Source organism: Podarcis tiliguerta (assembly GCF_965153285.1).
Source record: "Podarcis tiliguerta genome assembly, chromosome: 13".
Classification (NCBI taxonomy): domain Eukaryota; kingdom Metazoa; phylum Chordata; class Lepidosauria; order Squamata; family Lacertidae; genus Podarcis; species Podarcis tiliguerta.
Genome location: NC_139546.1, coordinates 10,348,706 through 10,367,505, shown reverse-complemented (window position 1 = coordinate 10,367,505; position 18,800 = coordinate 10,348,706). Strand labels below are relative to the sequence as shown.

General features: G+C 49.5%; 1 protein-coding gene across 1 annotated transcript in view; it reads right to left on the bottom strand.

The window, feature by feature from the left end:
- Positions 1 to 17,559: 17,559 nt before the first annotated feature.
- RND2 (Rho family GTPase 2) overlaps positions 17,560 to 18,800 on the bottom strand; it is a 44,300-nt gene continuing 43,059 nt past the window's right edge. The window contains exon 5 of the mRNA XM_083408018.1: positions 17,560 to 18,367. Coding sequence (XP_083264144.1) covers positions 18,119 to 18,367 — 249 coding nt within the window. The 3' untranslated portion in view covers positions 17,560 to 18,118. The remainder of the gene's footprint in view (positions 18,368 to 18,800) is intronic.

Here is an 18,800-nt window from a genome sequence, read left to right as displayed (position 1 = left end):
CTCTTTATTGTGCAGAGTTCTGTGAAACCTGATGGCATGCTCCTTAAGCTGGTCTGTTAACAAGACTCCTTTGCATTGCCTGTCACTTTGGTCCAGTACAGTGGTACCTCTGGTTAAGTACTTAATTCGTCCCGGAGGTCCGTTCTTAACCTGAAACTGTTCTTAACCTGAGGTACCACTTTAGCTAATGGGGCCTCCCGCTGCTGCTGCTGTGCTGCCGCACGATTTCTGTTTTCATCCTGAAGCAAAGTTCTTAATCTTAGGTACTATTTCTGGGTTAGCGGAGTCTGTAACCTGAAGCATATGTAACCTGAAGCATAAGTAACCCGAGGTATCACTGTAATAGGTATGGCTGTTACTGGGGACGTGGTCTAAACCACTGAGCCTCTTGGGCTTGCCGATTAGAAGGTCGGCTGTTTGAATCCCCATGACGGGGTGAGCTCCCGTTGCTCTGTCCCAGCTCCTGCCAACCTAGCAGTTCAAAAGTAGATCAATGTGGTGGGAAGGTAAACAGCGTTTCCATGCGCTCTGGTTTCTGTCACGGTGTCCTGTTGCACCAGAAGCGGTTTAGTCATGCTGACCACATGACTCAGACGGTAACGTTTTGATGGCAAGGTTGTTTGCATTTCTAATCAAAAGTTTAAAGGTTGCATTTTAGCTGGTTGAAGGTGTTTTTGTTGAAGCTCAATGGCTGAAGCTCAATGTGTTTTGCAAGCTGGGTCTGAGCGTTTTAACGAGGGTAGGAATTCAGGCCTCCCCAGCCAAACTGCAACAAGCAACTACTACAATACCCGTTGGAGATCATATGGGCAGAACTGTCAAGTTCCACTCAGAATCTGCCCAAACTTCTGCCTTTGACTCTGAGTATGGTAAGGTTCTGGGATGCGGGTGGCGCTGTGGTCTAAACCACAGAGCCTAGGACTTGCCGGACAGAAGGTCGGCGGTTCAAATCCCCGCGACGGGGTGAGCTCCCGTTGTTCGGTCCCAGCTCCTGCCAACCTAGCAGTTCGAAAGCACGTCAAAGTGCAAGTAGATAAGTAGGTACCGCTCCAGCGGGAAGGTAAACGGCGTTTCCGTGCGCTGCTCTGGTTCGCCAGAAGCAGCTTAGTCATGCTGGCCACATGACCCAGAAGCTGTACGCCGGCTCCCTCGGTCAATAAAGCGAGATGAGCGCCGCAACCCCAGAGTCGGCCACGACTGGACCTAATGGTCAGGGGTCCCTTTACCTTTACCTTTATGGTAAGGTTCTAGAAAGGCTGTTCCGAACTCCACAACTCACCTGGGCTTTGCTACGTACACATGGAGCTGTCCGTGAATGGACCCATCCATGCAAGTACTGTGAAATTGTATATATACATTGGAGGAGACTTAAGTACAGTGGTACCTCGGGTTACATACGCTTCAGGTTACATATGCTTCAGGTTGCAGACTCCGCTAACCAAGAAACAGTACTTCAGGTTAATAACTTTGCTTCAGGATGAGAACAGAAATTGTGCTCCAGTGGCGCAGCAGCAGCAGCAGGAGGCCCCATTAGCTAAAGTGGTGCTTCAGGTTAAGAACAGTTTCAGGTTAAGAACGGACCTCCGGAACGAATTAAGTACTTAACCTGAGGTACCACTGTAGTAGCATTATTTTTTCTTCTTAAGAACAGAGGCACACATCCCTGCCGCCCCAGGTCCTCACCTGACCCGTGGCTGAGTTGGCCAATGTTTTTGACTCTCCGCTCCTGAGAGCCGGTATGTGCCAGAAGCATGTAATCTCTAACGGACGGTTGCTGTGCCACGGAACTAGCACATTTCCCCTCCTAGGGTGAGTCTGCCCATTAAAACCGCCTCTGTTTTGGGCCCTCTGGCATTTGGCAGAGCAGCCCATCACAGTGCTGTGTTAAGCAAGCTAGGGAGCAGCTGAACCTGGGTGAGGTAGTAAGCAACTGGTGTATAAGCCCGGTGGCATGTTAAAAAGAGATGCTTCCTAGCAACTCGGCTGCTCGTTGCTTTTTCATGGAAGAACTTCCTTGCACAACAGGAAGAAATCAACAACCGAAGCCTTTCCCACCGCGATATCTCAATGCCTGGGAGCAAGGGGGAGGAGGGATGTTCACCTGCTGACACCTGTCTGTGCTACTGCTGTTCAAAGCACAGAGATGCAGCCCTTAAAAATAAGGGCAAGTGACCATTAGAGCTACTTACCCTTAAGTAAAGGTGAAGGGACCCCTGACCATTAGGTCCAGTTGTGACCGACTCTGGGTTTGTGGCGCTCATCTCGCTTTACTGGTCGAGGGAGCCGGCGTACAGCTTCCGGGTCATGTGTCCAGCATGACTAAGCCACTTCTGGCGAACCAGAGCACTCACAGAAACGCCGTTTACATTCCCGCCAGAGTGGTACCTACTTATCTACTTGCACTTTGACGTGCTTTCGAACTGCTAGGTTGGCAGGAGCAGGGACCGAGCAACGGGAGCTCACCCCGTCACAGGGATTCAAACTGCCGACCTTCTGATCAGCAAGTCCTAGGCTCTGTGGTTTAACCCACAGCTCCACCCGCGTCCCACTTACCCTTATTGGAGTCCAGTATCAAGAGTAGGTAGGCACAGGCCCCCCAGCCCACATGTTCAGTGTGTCAGATATGATGGGAATTGAGATGTAGTCTAACAACATCCGGACAGCGCCATGTTGGCTATCCCTGATATAAATCAACAGTACCTGGAGTCCCACAGATTTTCCATCCCTTCTCTAACCCAATTGAAGTTGGCTCTCCGGGGCCTCGTGTTTTGAAGGGTCTGCCCCTGCTTCTCCTTCTAGCCAGAGATGCCAAGGATTGGCACCTTCTGCATGTAAGTTGTGTCCTGTGTGTCATAAGCTATGCCCTGCTTGGGCAGTGTGCTTGAGTGGGCTGTGGCCTGTCAACTCCAGTCACTCTTGAATAAGACTGATTATCTGGACCCATTGCCAGAGAGGTCCGGGCAATGGTTTGGCACCAAGACCATTTGGGCCGGCTAGATGGATTATCCGTGAGATAAGAGGAGAACGTGGAGAGTGTGGTGCTGTTCATTCTCCTAAGCTTCTTTACAGTTTTGGATGCTATCAACCTAAGTACAGTGGTACCTCAGATTTGTTAGGATATTTCCGTTCCACCTTAAAAGGGAGCAGGCTTTGAGTCACAGAGTCTGCGTATTTCCTGTGTCTCACAGGATGTTTATGTTGTGTCTTTGCTTTCGTTTTCTCTCTCTCTGCCGGAACTCTCTCAAGCAGGCAGTCATGGTTTTCTTTGTTCTGACCAACGCTGAATAAACTTCTATTAAATGCTCTCCTGACTGCATCTTTCGCTGTGTGCATATCTGCTGATAAGAGCGTGCATCAGCTCTAGAGTGTGGGAAGCTATTTCTGGAGCTCCTGTCGCTAATTGCTGATACTGCGTGTCTACGGGAGATCAATGGACTTTGTCTCCCTGGCAGTATCCCAACAAGATTAAGTACTTAATTCGTCCCGGAGGTCCGTTCTTAACCTGAAACTGTTCTTAACCTGAAGCACCACTTTAGCTAATGGGGCTTTAGCTAATGGGGCTTTAGCTAATGGGGCCTCCCGCTGCCGCCGCGCCGCCAGAGCATGATTTCTGTTGTCATCCTGAAGCCAAGTTCTTAACCCGAGGTACTATTTCTGGGTTAGCGGAGTCTGTAACCTGAAGCGTATGTAACCTGAGGTACCACTGTAGCTAGATGGGCTGTGTGGCTGTTTTCACCCATATGGTGAAACTATGGTTCAGTATAGTATGGAAAGTTCCATAGTATAGAAACTCATGGCTATACTAAGGTGGGTCGCAGGGCTCTGTTTTGTCACCCATGCTATTCAACATATGCATGAAACTGCAGAGGGAGGTAATTCAAGGAGATGAGATGATGTGTAATCAATATGCTGATGGCATCTAGTTCAACTCCTTTTCTTCACATTTAGGTGGAATGTTGAATGCTTATCTGTGATCAGGGCAGGAGATGATTGGATGAGGGCCCTGAGACTGAAGCTCAGTTCAGACACGGCAGTTGATGAGTGGTCCATCCAAGTTCACTGTCTGGGGCAGTGGCATCCTCTTAGATCTGGTCCTTTCTCTGGGCGCCCAGTGGCTTCTGTGGCATTAAGTATTGATATGGGTTAGCAGGTACCAGACTCCCCTTTATTATGAGTTTCTGGGTGCCAGACACTGAACCCCTTAAGTTACAATTTAAGCTAGGCCAGTTTCCAGAGGAGGAAATTGCCTGGGTAATGGGCCATTAGGAGAACAAAAGAGAAGGGGCTCTGTGCTAATCAAGGGGCCCTCCCTTAACCCAGAGTTACTTAGAAAACAAAGGCAGAGTTTGAAGGAGAGTTTTAGACCAGGAGCGATGTGAAATGGGGGGGGTGGGGGGGGGAATGGTGGTAGGCTGTTAAAGGCTGCAATCTGGAGAGAGGGTCAGAGCACGATGGTTGATTTCTGTTTGAATCCAAGGCTGCAGCTATGGGAGAAACAAAACCCACTTGGGATGTTGATGCTGTGAACCCCTCCATCGCAGGTTCAGGTTAGATATTTGTGTAAATAAACCATGTATCATAAAGACACCACAGTCTCCATTGTGCCTTGTTTTCAAAAGGGAAAAAAGAACCCTCTGCAATCTCGCACTGCTCAGAGATCGGGGTGACATGCAACAATATATTTCACCAGGTGAGGCTGGTGTCTTAAATCCCATCCCTCCTGGACAGGTAGTCTGGTAACACCTTGATTCAATGACATGGGTCTGCCTTTGAAGACTGCTTGCAAGCTTCCCTTTAAAATACAGTGATGACACGAAAGCTAACATCAAGTCAGGGAACCAGGGGCAGAGGGATGACTGCACCCACTGCCTCCCAGGAAGACCACTACAGCCAGTAGGAGACCACAGCCAGAGATGCTTTCCCCTTCCGCTCCTTGCCAGAAAGTACACTCTGTTCCAGATGCCTGTTCTTCCAGGTCTGCAGGACCAAGACGAAGAAAGGACACTCCAGCCCTATCTATCAGTTAGTGAGTGCTGGTTCAAGCAAGAACATTAGCAAAGGTAGGTGATCAGCCCAGCCTGAACTGGATAGCCATCCTTGTAGCTCTCCACTTTGTCCTGGTTGCTCTCCTCTGCCTCTTCCCCACTCCTTGTGTCTCTCTTGTTTTTTTGGTTTGCAAGGACGTGTCTCTGCCTCCCTCAATTGATGTGATATGCTCTGGGAGCCAATCATGGTCTGGAAAGCAAGATGAAAACACAGCAAGCAAGCAAATAAATCCATAGGCTCCCTGAATTAGAATTGTTTGGAGTTTATTTTTATATTTCTCAAGAGTTCCAGCCTACCCATGCGTCCTTGCTGGTGCTCTGCACAGCATTTTGCACCCAAAGCCATTCCCAGCCTGCGCTTCTGAGGATCTGAAAAGAATGCCTTCTTCATATGCATATTTTGCAGAAGGCATATTTTGTAGGGGATCCTCCTGCCAGTACGTAGCAGGAAAGCCACGCTGAGGATCAAACACTGGACTAGGCAGGGAACCCAGGAAGGCTCGAGCCCCGGGAAGTCTTGGTCTGTTAAACAAGCACCGAGGCAATTGTCATAATGGTAAAGAGGTTAGATGGAACACCTTGCAGCAGCTTGCACTCAGAAATGGCTAAGCAGAGTATTCTACAACGGGCGACGGAGACAGAAGCAATACATTGCATGGAAATAGTTCAGTGTGTCTTAAGCAGCTGTTGCTGCAGCCGCTGTGCTGTTCCTGCTCTCTCAGCCACAGCTGCTAATGAACTCCGTGCACTAAATAAATGCTCTCGTGCGCACCCTCCCTGGGAAATGTTGGGCTTGCAGCAGTGAAGGTTAGGAAAACGGTGCAATGCAGGCGGCCGTCAGATGCAGGGCCTGGTTAGCTGCACTTGTTCCACATTACGTCACCCTTTATACGGCAGCAGAAACCGGCTGAGTGTCTGGGTGGCAAGGCTGTGTGAGGATTTGGGGCCCAACAACGGCAGGATAGATGGGGTGGGTTGCATGAATTTTGTTTCGCCCGTGTCATTACGCCAGCCAAACAAATCTGTCACTCGCTTTTACCTCTTGTTCCGTCCTTGCGTCTGTGTTTGTGAGAGAGCTCATCTCTCGGTAGCCTCATCATAAATCAATGGCTTTTATTCATGGCAAGACCACAGAAGTGCTGCGATGCGAGACAGCTGCACCTGTTGAACTTTGTGCTGTCGTGCAGCTGCTGAGCAGCGAGGAGCCTTGCACCAAGGGGGTGGTATACGTAAAGGTAAAGGGATCCTTTAAAGGTAAAGGTGCAGTCACGGACGACTCTGGGGTTGCGGCGCTCATCTCACTTTACTGGCCGAGGGAGCCGGCGTACAGCTTTGGGGTCATGCGGCCAGCATGACTAAGCCACTTCTGGCGAACCAGAGCAGCGCACGGAAATGCTGTTTACCTTCCCACTGGTGTGGTACCTATTTATCTACTTGCACTTCGTGCTTTCGAACTGCTAGGTTGGCAGGAGCAGGGACCGAGCAATGGGAGCTCACCCCGTCACGGGGATTCAAACCGCCAACCTTCTGATCAGCAAGTCCTAGGCTCTGTGGTTTAACCCACAGCGCCACCCGCGTCCCTGTAAGGGGTGGTTAAGCTACAGTAAATGGCAGGCACTTTCAGTACAAGTCTTGTCAACTGGCCAGACAACCTGCTCTGATGAGTCATCACAAACTAGAAAGAGATCATCTTTAATTTCAGCTCTTGTGCTTGGAATGGAAATCTTATTGATAGCTAAGTGTTGTGGAATTAGCTACAATTCAGGTAGAACTTTTTATATAGTTCGTTAAGGTGACCGTATTAAGCTTGGAAGCAAAGAGGTGGGGGGGGAGTTCAATATACAACTTTAAAAGTTTAAAAACTATTATGAGAAATACATACTTTTAAAAATCAGATTAAAAAATCTGCTGTGATCGAGAAACACAGTGTTTGCAGAGTTTGGGGGATTTGTTGTCAAAATGTTGTAATTACAAAAATATTTGCAATTTGTAATTTTTTTGTAGATGCAGGGCTTGAGTGGTGCAAAACACACAGGAAATTAAATTTTTCCTCCCCCCCCCCTTTTGCTTCCTGCTCCCCCTTTCCATTTGCCAGGTCACCCCCACCTTTTTCTATACTGAACACATTAAGCTGCCTTGTCCTCAGGCAGACTTAGTCCATCTTTTTCAGCCTTGCCTACTGCACCTGAAAGCTGATCTCCATTGTCTCCTGAAACATGACACCACTTTCTGACAGAGGTGGGGAACACGTGGTCCTCCAGATGTTGCTGAAACACAACTCCCATCATTATGCTTTTCTTAAAAAAGGACGCCTGCCCTCCCTGCTCTGCATAACCTTGCTTGCTTAGCTGAGAAACACCTGCAGCGAAGGCCGGTCTACAAATATTCCTCCCTGTTTTCGTGTCCGTCTGCGCCTCAGAAACTTGCAAACCTGCATTTTGAGTGCAAATTGGACCCTAGTTTTGTTTCTTAATCTGTTTTAGTAACCTTAAGTAATGAGGGCGCCATTGTTCCGTCCAAAACCACCGTGACTGAGGTCTTGAGGATTTACTAAATTGGGAGTGGGGGACGACAACTTCTTGCAAAACTGCACCAGGCTTCCTCAGCAAGGAGCATTTACTGTTGCCTCCATGCGACGGATTAACTGCCTGGGCAAATTCCAGAGGCAGTTTATAAAACATACAGATGGCATCCACAGCTGCTACTTTCCATTCTTACTCCATCCCTGCTCCTGTTTTCAGATATGCTGGCAAGGGCTCGCCTCTGCTTTCCTCCCCGCTTTCTTAAAAAGACCCCACCTGACCCTCAACCTCGAAGTCCTTTTGTCCTACTATGGTATTTTGTAGGTGTTTTAGTAGATCAAGAAGGAAAATGCATTGTAGGCTTTTGGGCAGGGGGGCCTCTCTTTAATCCCCTCCCCCACTGCTCACAGACCTAAATTAGGTGCCCCATTTGAGTTGTTGGCCAAATGTTCTCTTAAAACCTTTCAGTCTTAAAATGATACGTTTTGGTTGGAGTTGCTACTATCCAAAGCACACAAGCACTGCTTTTGACACCAGGTGGCACTTTGGACCAATCTGGCTTTTATCCCCAAAGGGAGCTCAGTCTTTCATAGGCCATGATTCCAGAGCATCCCTTGGAAAAAGGCTGGCGCAAGCCTGAGAAACATGTGGGGCTCTCTGCTTTTATTTAGATAAAACTGCTTCAGTCGGGAACACACAGGCCCTGTTTGTTTCCTTTCACAGCACAAAGCATTTGGGGTGGGGAGGGAGGGAAAAGGGTGTCTGCAGCTTCTATTTCATGCTGGCTGGGACAATGCGTGGTTTGAGCATCTTAAGAAAGATGCTTTGCTTTGGACATCACACTCTGTCTTCGTTATGTCTGCCAGGAGTGGATGCGCACCCATAGAATACAAGTCCACATATGCAAATAAGGAATTGAAAGTGACGTTCAGTGATTGGATAGTTACAGAAAGTTGTTACTGTTGCATTCTAGTGGAGCTCTATATAAGCAGGCTGGCTGAACCCTTCAGTTCAGTTCTGTTCTGGCCTGTGAATAAACAAGAGCTGTTTGAAGAATCGCTGTGTTGTCTGATATGTTCACCCACAACTTAACACAAGGTAAAAAGGTAAAGGACCCCTGGACGGTTAAGTCCAGTCAAAGGCAACTATGGGATTCTGGCACTCATCTCACTTTCAGGCTGAGGGAGCCGGTCTTTGTCCTCAGACAGCTTTCCGGGTCATGTGGCCAGCATGACTAAACCACTTCTGGTGCAACGGGACACCGTGATGGAAGCCACAGTGCACAGAAACACCGTTTACCTTCCCTCCGCAGCCATACCTATTTATCTACTTGCACTGGCATGCTCTTGAACTGCTAGGTTGGCAGGAGCAGGGACTGAGCAACGGGAGCTCACCTTGTCATGCGGATTCGAACCGCTGACTTTGTGATCGGCAAGCCCAAGAGGCTCAGTGGTTAGACCCTTATGGAGTATCCATATGTCCCTGTCTACATACATCTGCTAAACCAGCAGGTAGCTACCATGGTTGTCCTTCAGATATTGATGGACTCCCAAATCCCATCACCTCCACCCAGTATGGCCAACAGTCAGCGATGGTTGGAAATGGGAGTCCAGCCAAGATCGTGTGTTAAATAATATACAGTTGGCATGTTTTTCTGCAGCCACAGCCTTTGATGGAAGGCTCTGCCGACAGTGAATCATGTCTGTTGAGAGGTTTGGTTGGGAATAGTACTGCTCTGCTACATCCCCAAAGGTTATGGAATGTCCTGCAGGAGCCCAGGAGAAAGGGGACTTTCTGACCATAAATTCTCATTTCCTGTGGCTCCCAGAAGGTAGTCGTTCTGCTCACCACTATGCCCTCTAGCAAACCATTATTAACTTCTCCCTAGGTCCTAATACCCAAGTGGGATGGACAGCAGGGCCGAGCAGTGTCTGGTTTTCAACATTGTGATATATCACTAGCTAAACATCGTGGTATACCAATATATATATATCACAATGTCTGAAACGTGGAGTGAACAGGGTAATGTCCTGGCAACTGCTCCTCCTTAGAAGTCTTTCATTTTGGGTTCTTTGGTTCCCAAAAGAAAATGGCAGCCACAGCTTGTGACAGCCACAAGTTTCTGCTTTGGTCGAACTCTTCCAAAGAGCTGGCTGTTAATGCTGTGACTCACCAGCGTAGTAAATTTTTGCAAAGGGAGAAGCAAATTTTGTTGGGCATGGTCCAACCTCCACCAATACCGACACTCCAAGTATCCCTATTTTCCAGGCACAGTCCCAGATGCACAGGGGCCATCCCACTTTCAGATTTGATCCCGGAATGCCCCACTTTTCCTATTTTATTGGAGAAAAGGTGGAGGGTATGGAGTTATGTGACTCCCAAGCTAAGAAGATAAGTAACTAGGCAACCTTTAGAAGACACCTGAAAGCAGCCCTGTATGGGAAGTTTTTTTTAAAAAATGTTTAATGTTTTATTATGTTTTTATATATATTGGAAGCTGCCCAGAGTGGCTGGGGCAACCCAGTCAGATGGGCAGGGTATAAATAAAAAAAATATAATTATTGATTTGTTGTTTAGTCGTTCAGTCGTGTCCAACTCTTCGTGACCCCATGGCACGCCAGAGCACACCAGGCACTCCTGTCTTCCACTGCCTGCCGCAGTTTGGTCAAACTCATGCTGGTAGCTTCGAGAACACTGTCCAACCATCTCGTCCTCCGTCGTCCCCTTCTCCTTGTGCCCTCCATCTTTCCCAACATCAGGGTCTTTTCCAGGGAGTCTTCTCTTCTCATGAGGTGGCCAAAGGATTGGAGCCTCAGCTTCAGGATCTGTCATTCCAGTGAGCACTCAGGGCTGATTTCCTTCAGAATGGAGAGGTTTGATCTTCTTGTAGTCCATGGGACTCTCAAGAATCTCCTCCAGCACCAGAATTCAAAAGCATCCATTCTTCGGCGATCAGCCTTCTTTATGGTCCAGCTCTCACTTCCATACATCACTACTGGGAAAACCATAGCTTTTACTATACGGACCTTTGTTGGCAAGGTGATGTCTCTACTTTTTAAAATGCTGTCTAGGTTTGTCATTGCTTTCCTCCTGCTGTCACCAATTATTGATTAGGACGTCCCTATTTTCATCGGAGAGATGTTCTAAGGTATGCCAACAGGCAGCGAATGAGGACAGCCTTCCTTCTGATGCTTTAACCCCAACCTGCAAAAAGCCTGCTCAGCTTTCCCTGCAGCTGCAAAGGTAGAAAGTCCACTTGGGAATTATGTCAACAGCTTGTTTTTGTCTAGATAAGCAATAAGCCACGTGAATAAGAAAACTGCTGGAGATATCAGGATTTTTAAGAAGAGGATCGCTACTCTCGACTTGTAGCACACGGCTTTCGGCTTTCGTGGACTGGCCTTTGTGGGTGTTAAGTCCTGGAAAGGAGAGCCTTTCGGTCTCCCTTCCAGTTCCATAAACCTGATCCCCCAACACTTCTCTGTTGGGGATTATAGAGCAAGGTTGAAGGAAGCCACCTGATCTCCAGCCAACTCCTTCTGCACCTCGGGGCAATGCCTAGCAACGACAGGCAGATAAAACTCGTGAGCGGAGCGTTATGTATCATTCAAGTAGCAACACACCCCAAGAAAGCAAAAGCTCAGAAACAAGATCTGTTCACTCTCCAACTCTGGAAGCAGGGCTCCTGCCTGGACCTTGCAATGTTGCTTGGAGAGAAGGACACTGAACCTGAGCATAGCTGGCAACTGTCCCTTATTTGGCGGGAAAGTCCCTTATCCCAGCGCTGTGTCCCGCTGCTGTCCCTTATTGATGATGCCCCTTAAATTTCCCGGGTTTCAAAGGAAGCAGCTCCTCTCCCTCCCTGCCGGCCAGGGAGGCTCCAACAGGGTTGCTTGGCTGCGTTGCTCACCCAATAAGGAGTCTAAGAACGACTGGGGGGTGGAGCTTGCATGCCTTGTGCCGATCAAATCGGCCGCATTGCCTGGGGACTCGCCTTTGCTCAGCGCTTCCCAGCAGAGAGGTGACGGTGGTTTTCGTTGCTGCATCCCATTTGCCGGGTTGCTGCGCTGTGGGAACCACCGCTTGAGGCTTTGTTTGGCTGCTGGCTGGGCTTTCTGCCTTTGGCTCGGAAGGGCTCAGAAGTTGAACCTACCTGCGCTTGGAAAATCCCTTATTTTGGCTGCTGATCCGTTATTTTTGAGGCTGCTGGTCCCTTATTTTCAAATCTATAAGTTGACAGCTATGAACCTGAGTGGGTTTCCCTTCACTGCCAAGTAGCTACAACCACACACTTGAGGGTTGCCACCAAGGCAGCAGCCATAGCGTCATGGCAGGTAGACTTCAAGCCCACCACTACTTAGAATCATAGAATTGTAGAGTTGGAAGGGACCCCAAGGGTCATCCAGTCCAACCCCCCGCAATGCAGGAATCTCAACTGAAGCATCTATGACAGATGGCCACCTAACTTCTGCTTAAAAACCTCCAAGGAAGGAGAGTCCACGACCTCCGGAGGGAGACAGTTCCACTGTCTCACTGCTCTTCCTGTCAGAAAGTTCTTCCTGATGTTTAATCGGAATCTCCATTCTTGTAACTTGAAGCCCTTGGTTCGAGTCCTACCCTCCAGAGCAGGAGAAAACAAGCTTGTTCCCTCTCCCATGGAACAGCCCTTGAGATATTTGAAGATGGCTATCATATCTCCTGTGCTGGTCCCGGGGGAAAGGTTACCGAGAGGCGAGGTCAGGGTCCTGGGTCGAGGGTCTGTAGATTGGCCTCCAAGGGTGGAGCGGGGTCCAAAGCGAGGAACTGGGCAAGGAGAGGAACTCTGAAGGTGCAGGTCTGGGTGCTGGCCGAAACCGCTCTTCAATGACGTTGCTCCTGCAACCTGGGACCGGGCTGACTGGCCTTTATCTTCTCTGAGGCCAGGGGCGGCCCCGGCCCCCAGGAGACCCACCTCTCCTGGCCTTAAGGCGAGCACTCCTCCTGGGAGAAACCAGTTCCCTCCGCCTCTCTGCCCTGAGCCTCTGCAGCTCAGGAGAGGCTGGAGGGTTACTGGACCCAGGGGGAGACTCACCTTCCCCTGACAGGGCTGAGAGAGGAGCACCTGTAAGGCACTGTGTCCTCAATCACCTCCGGAGCCAGAGTGGATTCACCTGGTGCCTGCTCCTGAGGATTCGGCACAGGTGCAGGCGCTTCAGATCCAAGGCCCTGCCCCAGCTCAGCCGGCCCTGGAGGTGGGGACTCCTGTGCAGGCTGGGGTTCCTCCGGTTCAGCCTCTGAATCAGACTCCCAGGCCATCACATCTCCTCTCAGCCTCCTCTTTTCCAGGCTAAGCATACCCAGCTCCTTCAACCGTTCCTCATAAGGCTTGGTTTCCAGGCCCTTGATCATTTTGGACACGTTCCAGGAACATCTTCAGGAATTAAAAACATGCCCACTTCAGAGATGAAGACAAGCTCTTCCTCCCCACCCATCAGACTCCATTGACTCTCGCTGGCTTTACAAACCAGGTGGAAGTGAGGTAAACATAGAAGCAGAGTCCAGGGTAGACTATTCTGAGGAAGGTGGCCCCAGACTTTGGCCCTCCAGGTGTTGCTGAATTAAAGCCCCAACAAGCCAACAGCCAGGGATTATGGGAGTTGTAGTCCAGGAACATTTGCAGAGCCATAGGTTACCTATACTGTTCAAACACATTTCAGGATAATCCCTGTGGTAGATTACCATCAAAGATGGCTGAATCTCCTTTCAGTGACTACAAATGCCTTGCCTGTTTTCCCAGCTTTCACAAACTTGGCACTGAGAAGTTGGGGTTTTTTGTTTGCAAAAAGGAGCCTTTGAATTTCAACCCATGCCCAGGGCCCCACTGCTGGTTAATTTGGGCGTTTATGAAGCTTTTATTCAAGCAGCTTACTGAGAGGATGCTATTTAATGATTAATAAAGACCTCGAAAATTTGCTTTAGTGAGGTTCATTTATGGTCAGAACTATTATGCTAAAAATAGGATTAATAAATTATGAAGGCTCCCATTCCTGACAGGAAAAATCACTGCAGCAATGTATTACTCTTAACTTCCAAGGTGCCCATCACTTAATAGTTCATTATCAGCCATGGGCAAGGAGAAGAAAAGCAGCCATTATTATTTTATTCAGGACAGGAACCTTCCAGAACCCCTAGCACACAATCATAGGTACATTTGCCCATGCTCAGAGGCACTCCAGCTTCTTAAAGGGCCCTTGTGCCAAGGCCTTGCATTACAAAACACAGCTGAACACACCGGACAAAGGAATGGCATCCAGTAATCTAGTGACGAAAAACAACATCAACCCCGAATATTTGGCAAATGTCTCCTTCAGCATCCATGCTTCCCAGTGCAGACCGAATATGGAGCAGCAAAAGGAGCTACTGAGGAGGGAGAGGAGGAAAAACACAACTCTGTGAGGAAGAATTGTTCTCTTAATAAGGTTTTCATCTCATCAGGGGAGGCAATTTATGTATTAGAAGCCTAATAATAATCCTACGCTGACGGCAAAATACCTAAGCTCCAAGGAATTATTTGGCTTAGCGGGCAGGTCATGCTAAGCGACTGACCGACTTTTGTCCCTCACGCAAAACAAAACTTGCTAACTGCCAAATTAGCTGAAACATTTTGCATTTGGGGATGCAGGAGTGAGCGGGGGGGTCAGGGAGGAGGAAGAGAAACGGAATTAAACACCTCAGCCCGAAAATTTATTATTATTATTATTATTTTTCTATCAAATTCAAAACCTTTCGGTGATCGTTGTGGTTTCCTTCCTTCTGTAGATTCTCGATTCTGGCAAAATATATGGGGATAAAAGGTTCCATATCTTCCATCCGGATACCCTCCCCTCTCTTGCGCATACAGACGCATGCACTTTTTACCAATGAAGGCCTGGATGTGTGGGGTTTGGGCCTGATGGGCGACCGTGGCCTGAGATAACCCCATGTCGAAATCCCAGACCAAGCAGAGGCTGGAAGGGAGATCCCGGAACACCAGCTGCTGCCCAGCCAGGACAATGGAGCCGCTGTCCTCAAACCCAGCGCAGTTAACAATTGTGCCTTTTTTATTTCATTTTGGCAGAGAGGATGAACAGGCAGCCTCGGCTAATCCTGCCTGTGAATAGATCCCTCGGTGCCAGAGCAACTGCGGCACACAGCCCGCTAACTCGAAAGGGAGAAGCCACCGAGAAGGGTTGGCTACCAAGCATAGAAAGCAGCCGCTGCAATCTCAAGAGTCCTGAAGCCCTGATGTGTGTGTGTGGACAAGGACTGGCTGCTCAGAGGAGAGGTAGAAAATGGAGACCCCCCCCCCTTCTTCGTCATATGCAGAGATACACCCGAAGCCTAGCTCAAGGTAAAGGTAAAGGTAAAGGTACCCCTGCCCGTATGGGCCAGTCTTGCCAGACTCTAGGGTTGTGCGCTCATCTCACTCTATAGGCCGGGAGCCAGCGCTGTCCGCAGACACTTCCGGGTCACGTGGCCAGCGTGACAAGCTGCATCTGGCGAGCCAGCGCAGCACACGGAACGCTGTTTACCTTCCCGCTGGTAAGCGGTCCCTATTTATCTACTTGCACCCGAGGGTGCTTTCAAACTGCTAGGTTGGCAGGCGCTGGGACCAAACGACGGGAGCACACCCCGCCGTGGGGATTCGAACCGCCGACCATGCGATCAGCAAGTCCTAGGCGCTGAGGTTTTACCCACAGCGCCACCCTGGTCCCAGGCCTAGCTCAAACCAAGACCTATAAGCAGGGTTGGCAAGTTTGTGGCCTGAATTCTGCCAGGTGCCCAAAAAATCTGGAAGGTTATAGATTAGCCACACCCTGATCTCGGTGGGTGCTGCCATGGTAGATCACAGACCCTCTAAATGCCCCCATTTTCCAGGGATTTACAGAAGCTGTCCCGGTTTCTGATTTGATCCCAGAATGTCCCACTTTTCTTTAGAACATCCTCGTTTTCGCCGGAGAAATGTTGGAGGGTATGGAGTTATGCGACCCCAAAGCCAAGGAGATAAGTAACTAGGCAAACTTTAGAAGACATCTGAAGGCAGCCCTGTATAGAGAAGTTTTTTTAAAGAATGTTCAGTGTTTCCCCTAATTTCATCAGAGAAATGTTGGAGAGTATGAGATCAGCCTACAAGACATTTGCTCAACTCGGGGGGGCTCTGTCCCCAAAATCCCTTTGCTCCCCTTAGTTAGAAGCACATGACCGCTCCAGATTTTGTTTTATTTTTTCTTAGTCCTAGAACACCTGACCATATGCAGAAGTGGTTTCCCACACAACCAAATCACACTTTGCAGGCATAGAATCATAGAGTTGGAAGAGACCACAAGGGCCATTGAGTCCAACCCCCTGCCAAGCAGGAAACACCATCAGAGCACTCCTGACATATGGTTGTCAAGCCTCTGCTTAAAGACCTCCAAAGAAGGAGACTCCACCACACTCCCTGGCAGCAAATTCCACTGTCGAACAGCTCTTACTGTCAGGAAGTTCTTCCTAAGGTTTAGGTGGAATCTTCTTTCTTGTAGTTTGGATCCATTGCTCCGTGTCCACTTCTCTGGAGCAGCAGAAAACAACCTTTCTCCCTCCTCTATGTGACATCCTTTTATAGATTTGAACATGGCTATCATATCACCCCTTAACCTCCTCTTCTCCAGGCTAAACATGCCCAGCTCCCTTAGCTTGGCTTGGACCCCAGAGCCACCACATCCCCTTAGAGTTTTGCATGCATTTGATCCGGAGAAAAGTCCTTCGATGGCACCAGAGGGTGGAAAAAGTTAATGGTGGCGGTGAAAATTAAATTGGTTTGTGTTTTAGGAAGAAAAAGCTTTACACCCATCAAGAACCTAAAACGGTACCCAACCCCAATGCTGGATTCCCAGATATATTAGGGAGCGTGGAGTTATTCTTTTGATTTGCAAGAAGAAGTTGCTTGACACACACAGCCACCTCTGTTCCCTTCTCTGGTCCAGGGCCAAAAGTCAGCAGCTTTCTCCCTCTCCTCCTCCTCCTCCAATCATTGCAGATTTGTCCATTGGCAACAATCCGTGGCTCGACCTCACTCTCTGCCAGGGCCCTTAATGAATGCTAATGCGAAAATACTTCCTGGCCTCTTGACACACACGTACGCTGCGCTCCTGTCTATCAAGCCCATTTCTCCAAATCCTCTCAAGAGGGAATTTGCATGGCGGCATTTCCATTCCTCCCGATAAACGTGCCTGGGTTCCCGCTGCCCCAAAGCAGCATCGTCCAGATACAACGTGGGAAGGAGAGACTTCAGACAAAAAATGCGCTTTGAGGGGAAACGAAAGAATGACTTCTCTTTGGCGCAAACCAAAACCATGCAGCGCCGCGGAACTGGAAGCCAACAGCAGCAATAAATTGCCAAAACAATGTCCTGGTTAATTTACTACCTGTGGCACAGAGCTGTCCTTCCTTCTCTCTCCCCCCCCTTTTTCCCCAGGGAAAAGATATGACGAAAAAACTCCCACCCAAACTCTGCTTTGGCATCAACCTCAATGCAGTGGTCAAAAGCATTTCAAGCAACAAGAGAGTGTGAAGGCACGGCAACAGGGGGCGAAATGGGCTCCTCCCGTGACGCTGGAGTGGCTCTGAGAGGTTCATTTGTTTCTATCCCATTTCTTGAATCATACGAAGCAAATGAGAGAGGCACGGATGTCCTGCAACTGAAGGCACTAGAGGGTGTGACTGAGAGGATGCTGTGAGGAAAGATGGCTCCTGGCGACACAGCTCATGACCTCTCCAACTGTCCTGCCAGCCACCTACCTGGCCGTGCCTCACCTGTTCAGTAGTGAAGCTACCCCATGGTCCAAGGCCTTAAATGCACTTCTGTTTACCATTCCCCTACAAAGCGTTTCAGCCCCCCCCCCAGCCTCCGCTACCATCTTTCTCCCGCCTTTCCCAAACCGACGCGCACCCTACCCACACCCGCCGCCATTTTGTCTTCTCAAATGACCACCTTTTTTTCTGCCAACCCATCCGCAGCTCTTTATTCCGCGACCGGACCTGTGCGGGAGCGCTAGCTCTGCACTTCGCCTTGCGCGTACAATTCACAAACACGCACGCACACACATGTACACATGCTAAAGGCATGGCTTGACTGCCCCACGCCATGGCTGTACAAAGAGGCCAGTGGCCCGGGCAACCTACACATCGTACGCTAGCTCCAAAATAATTGCTCTGAAGAGAATAAGATTTCTGCCCCCCCACCCCCCACCCCGATATCTGTGCCTCACGCAGTGATGCTCTCCTTTTCCTTGGAGGTCATCCGCTACCTGAGCATTTTCTGTGTCCTGTGCAATACTAGCCCCACATCCAGACGTTGTCAATGTATGCATAGCATTTCGCGGCTTCAGGCAGAAACGTTTTTTTCTGGGGAAAGGCTGCCTGTTTTCCCTCGGGCCTACATCCCGGGGAACGGCGCAGAGACCTCCCCCTGACCAAATACTGTACAAAGAGATATGAACAAGACAGGCAGTGCTCTGCTTCGGCCCCTCAGGGGGTCTCCTCCGTCTCCTCTCACATCACCGAGCAGCTCTTGGCCCGGTCTTTGCGGATCTCGGGGTCAGTCAACAAGTCCGTCCGAGCGGGCAACTGCGCCGCCCGCTTCAGCCCTCGCTTTGAGTTGCTGCGCTTGAGGTGCTTGTGGATGCGGTTGACGGACGCCAGGGTGGTGACGTGGAAAACGTCCCTCACGCTGTTCTCCGAAACCTTGGAAGAGCATTCCACATACGCCACGGCACCCAGCTGCCTGGCCAAAATGCTGCCCTGTGCGGGGGGGAAGGGGGTGGAGCGGGTGGGGAGAAAAGCACCAAAACATTATGCCAGAATTTGGCCCCCGTATTTATCCTTCTGCTTTTTCCCTTTCTCTCTCACCTTGGTTTCATAAGCCTCCCCCTTGATTTTGCCAAGGCCTGCTCCCTTCCGTCCTCTAACCCCCCCCCCACAGTATTCCTACTCCTAGCACTAATACGGAGCCCCCACCAGATGCTCTCGGCTCACCACCTTCCCTAGACGCTGCTAACTCCATGTGTTTCTTTAACATGACAGCTAGCAGTTAATTTTAGTTTTTTTCCCTAGAAGGTAGAAAGAGAGCAAAGTGCTTCTTTTAAAATATATATATATATAACAAAACGAGCAAGGGAGGAAGGGCTGGTGTGTAAAAGTAGGGAGGGGTGAGAAAAAGGCTGGGGTTTGTGAG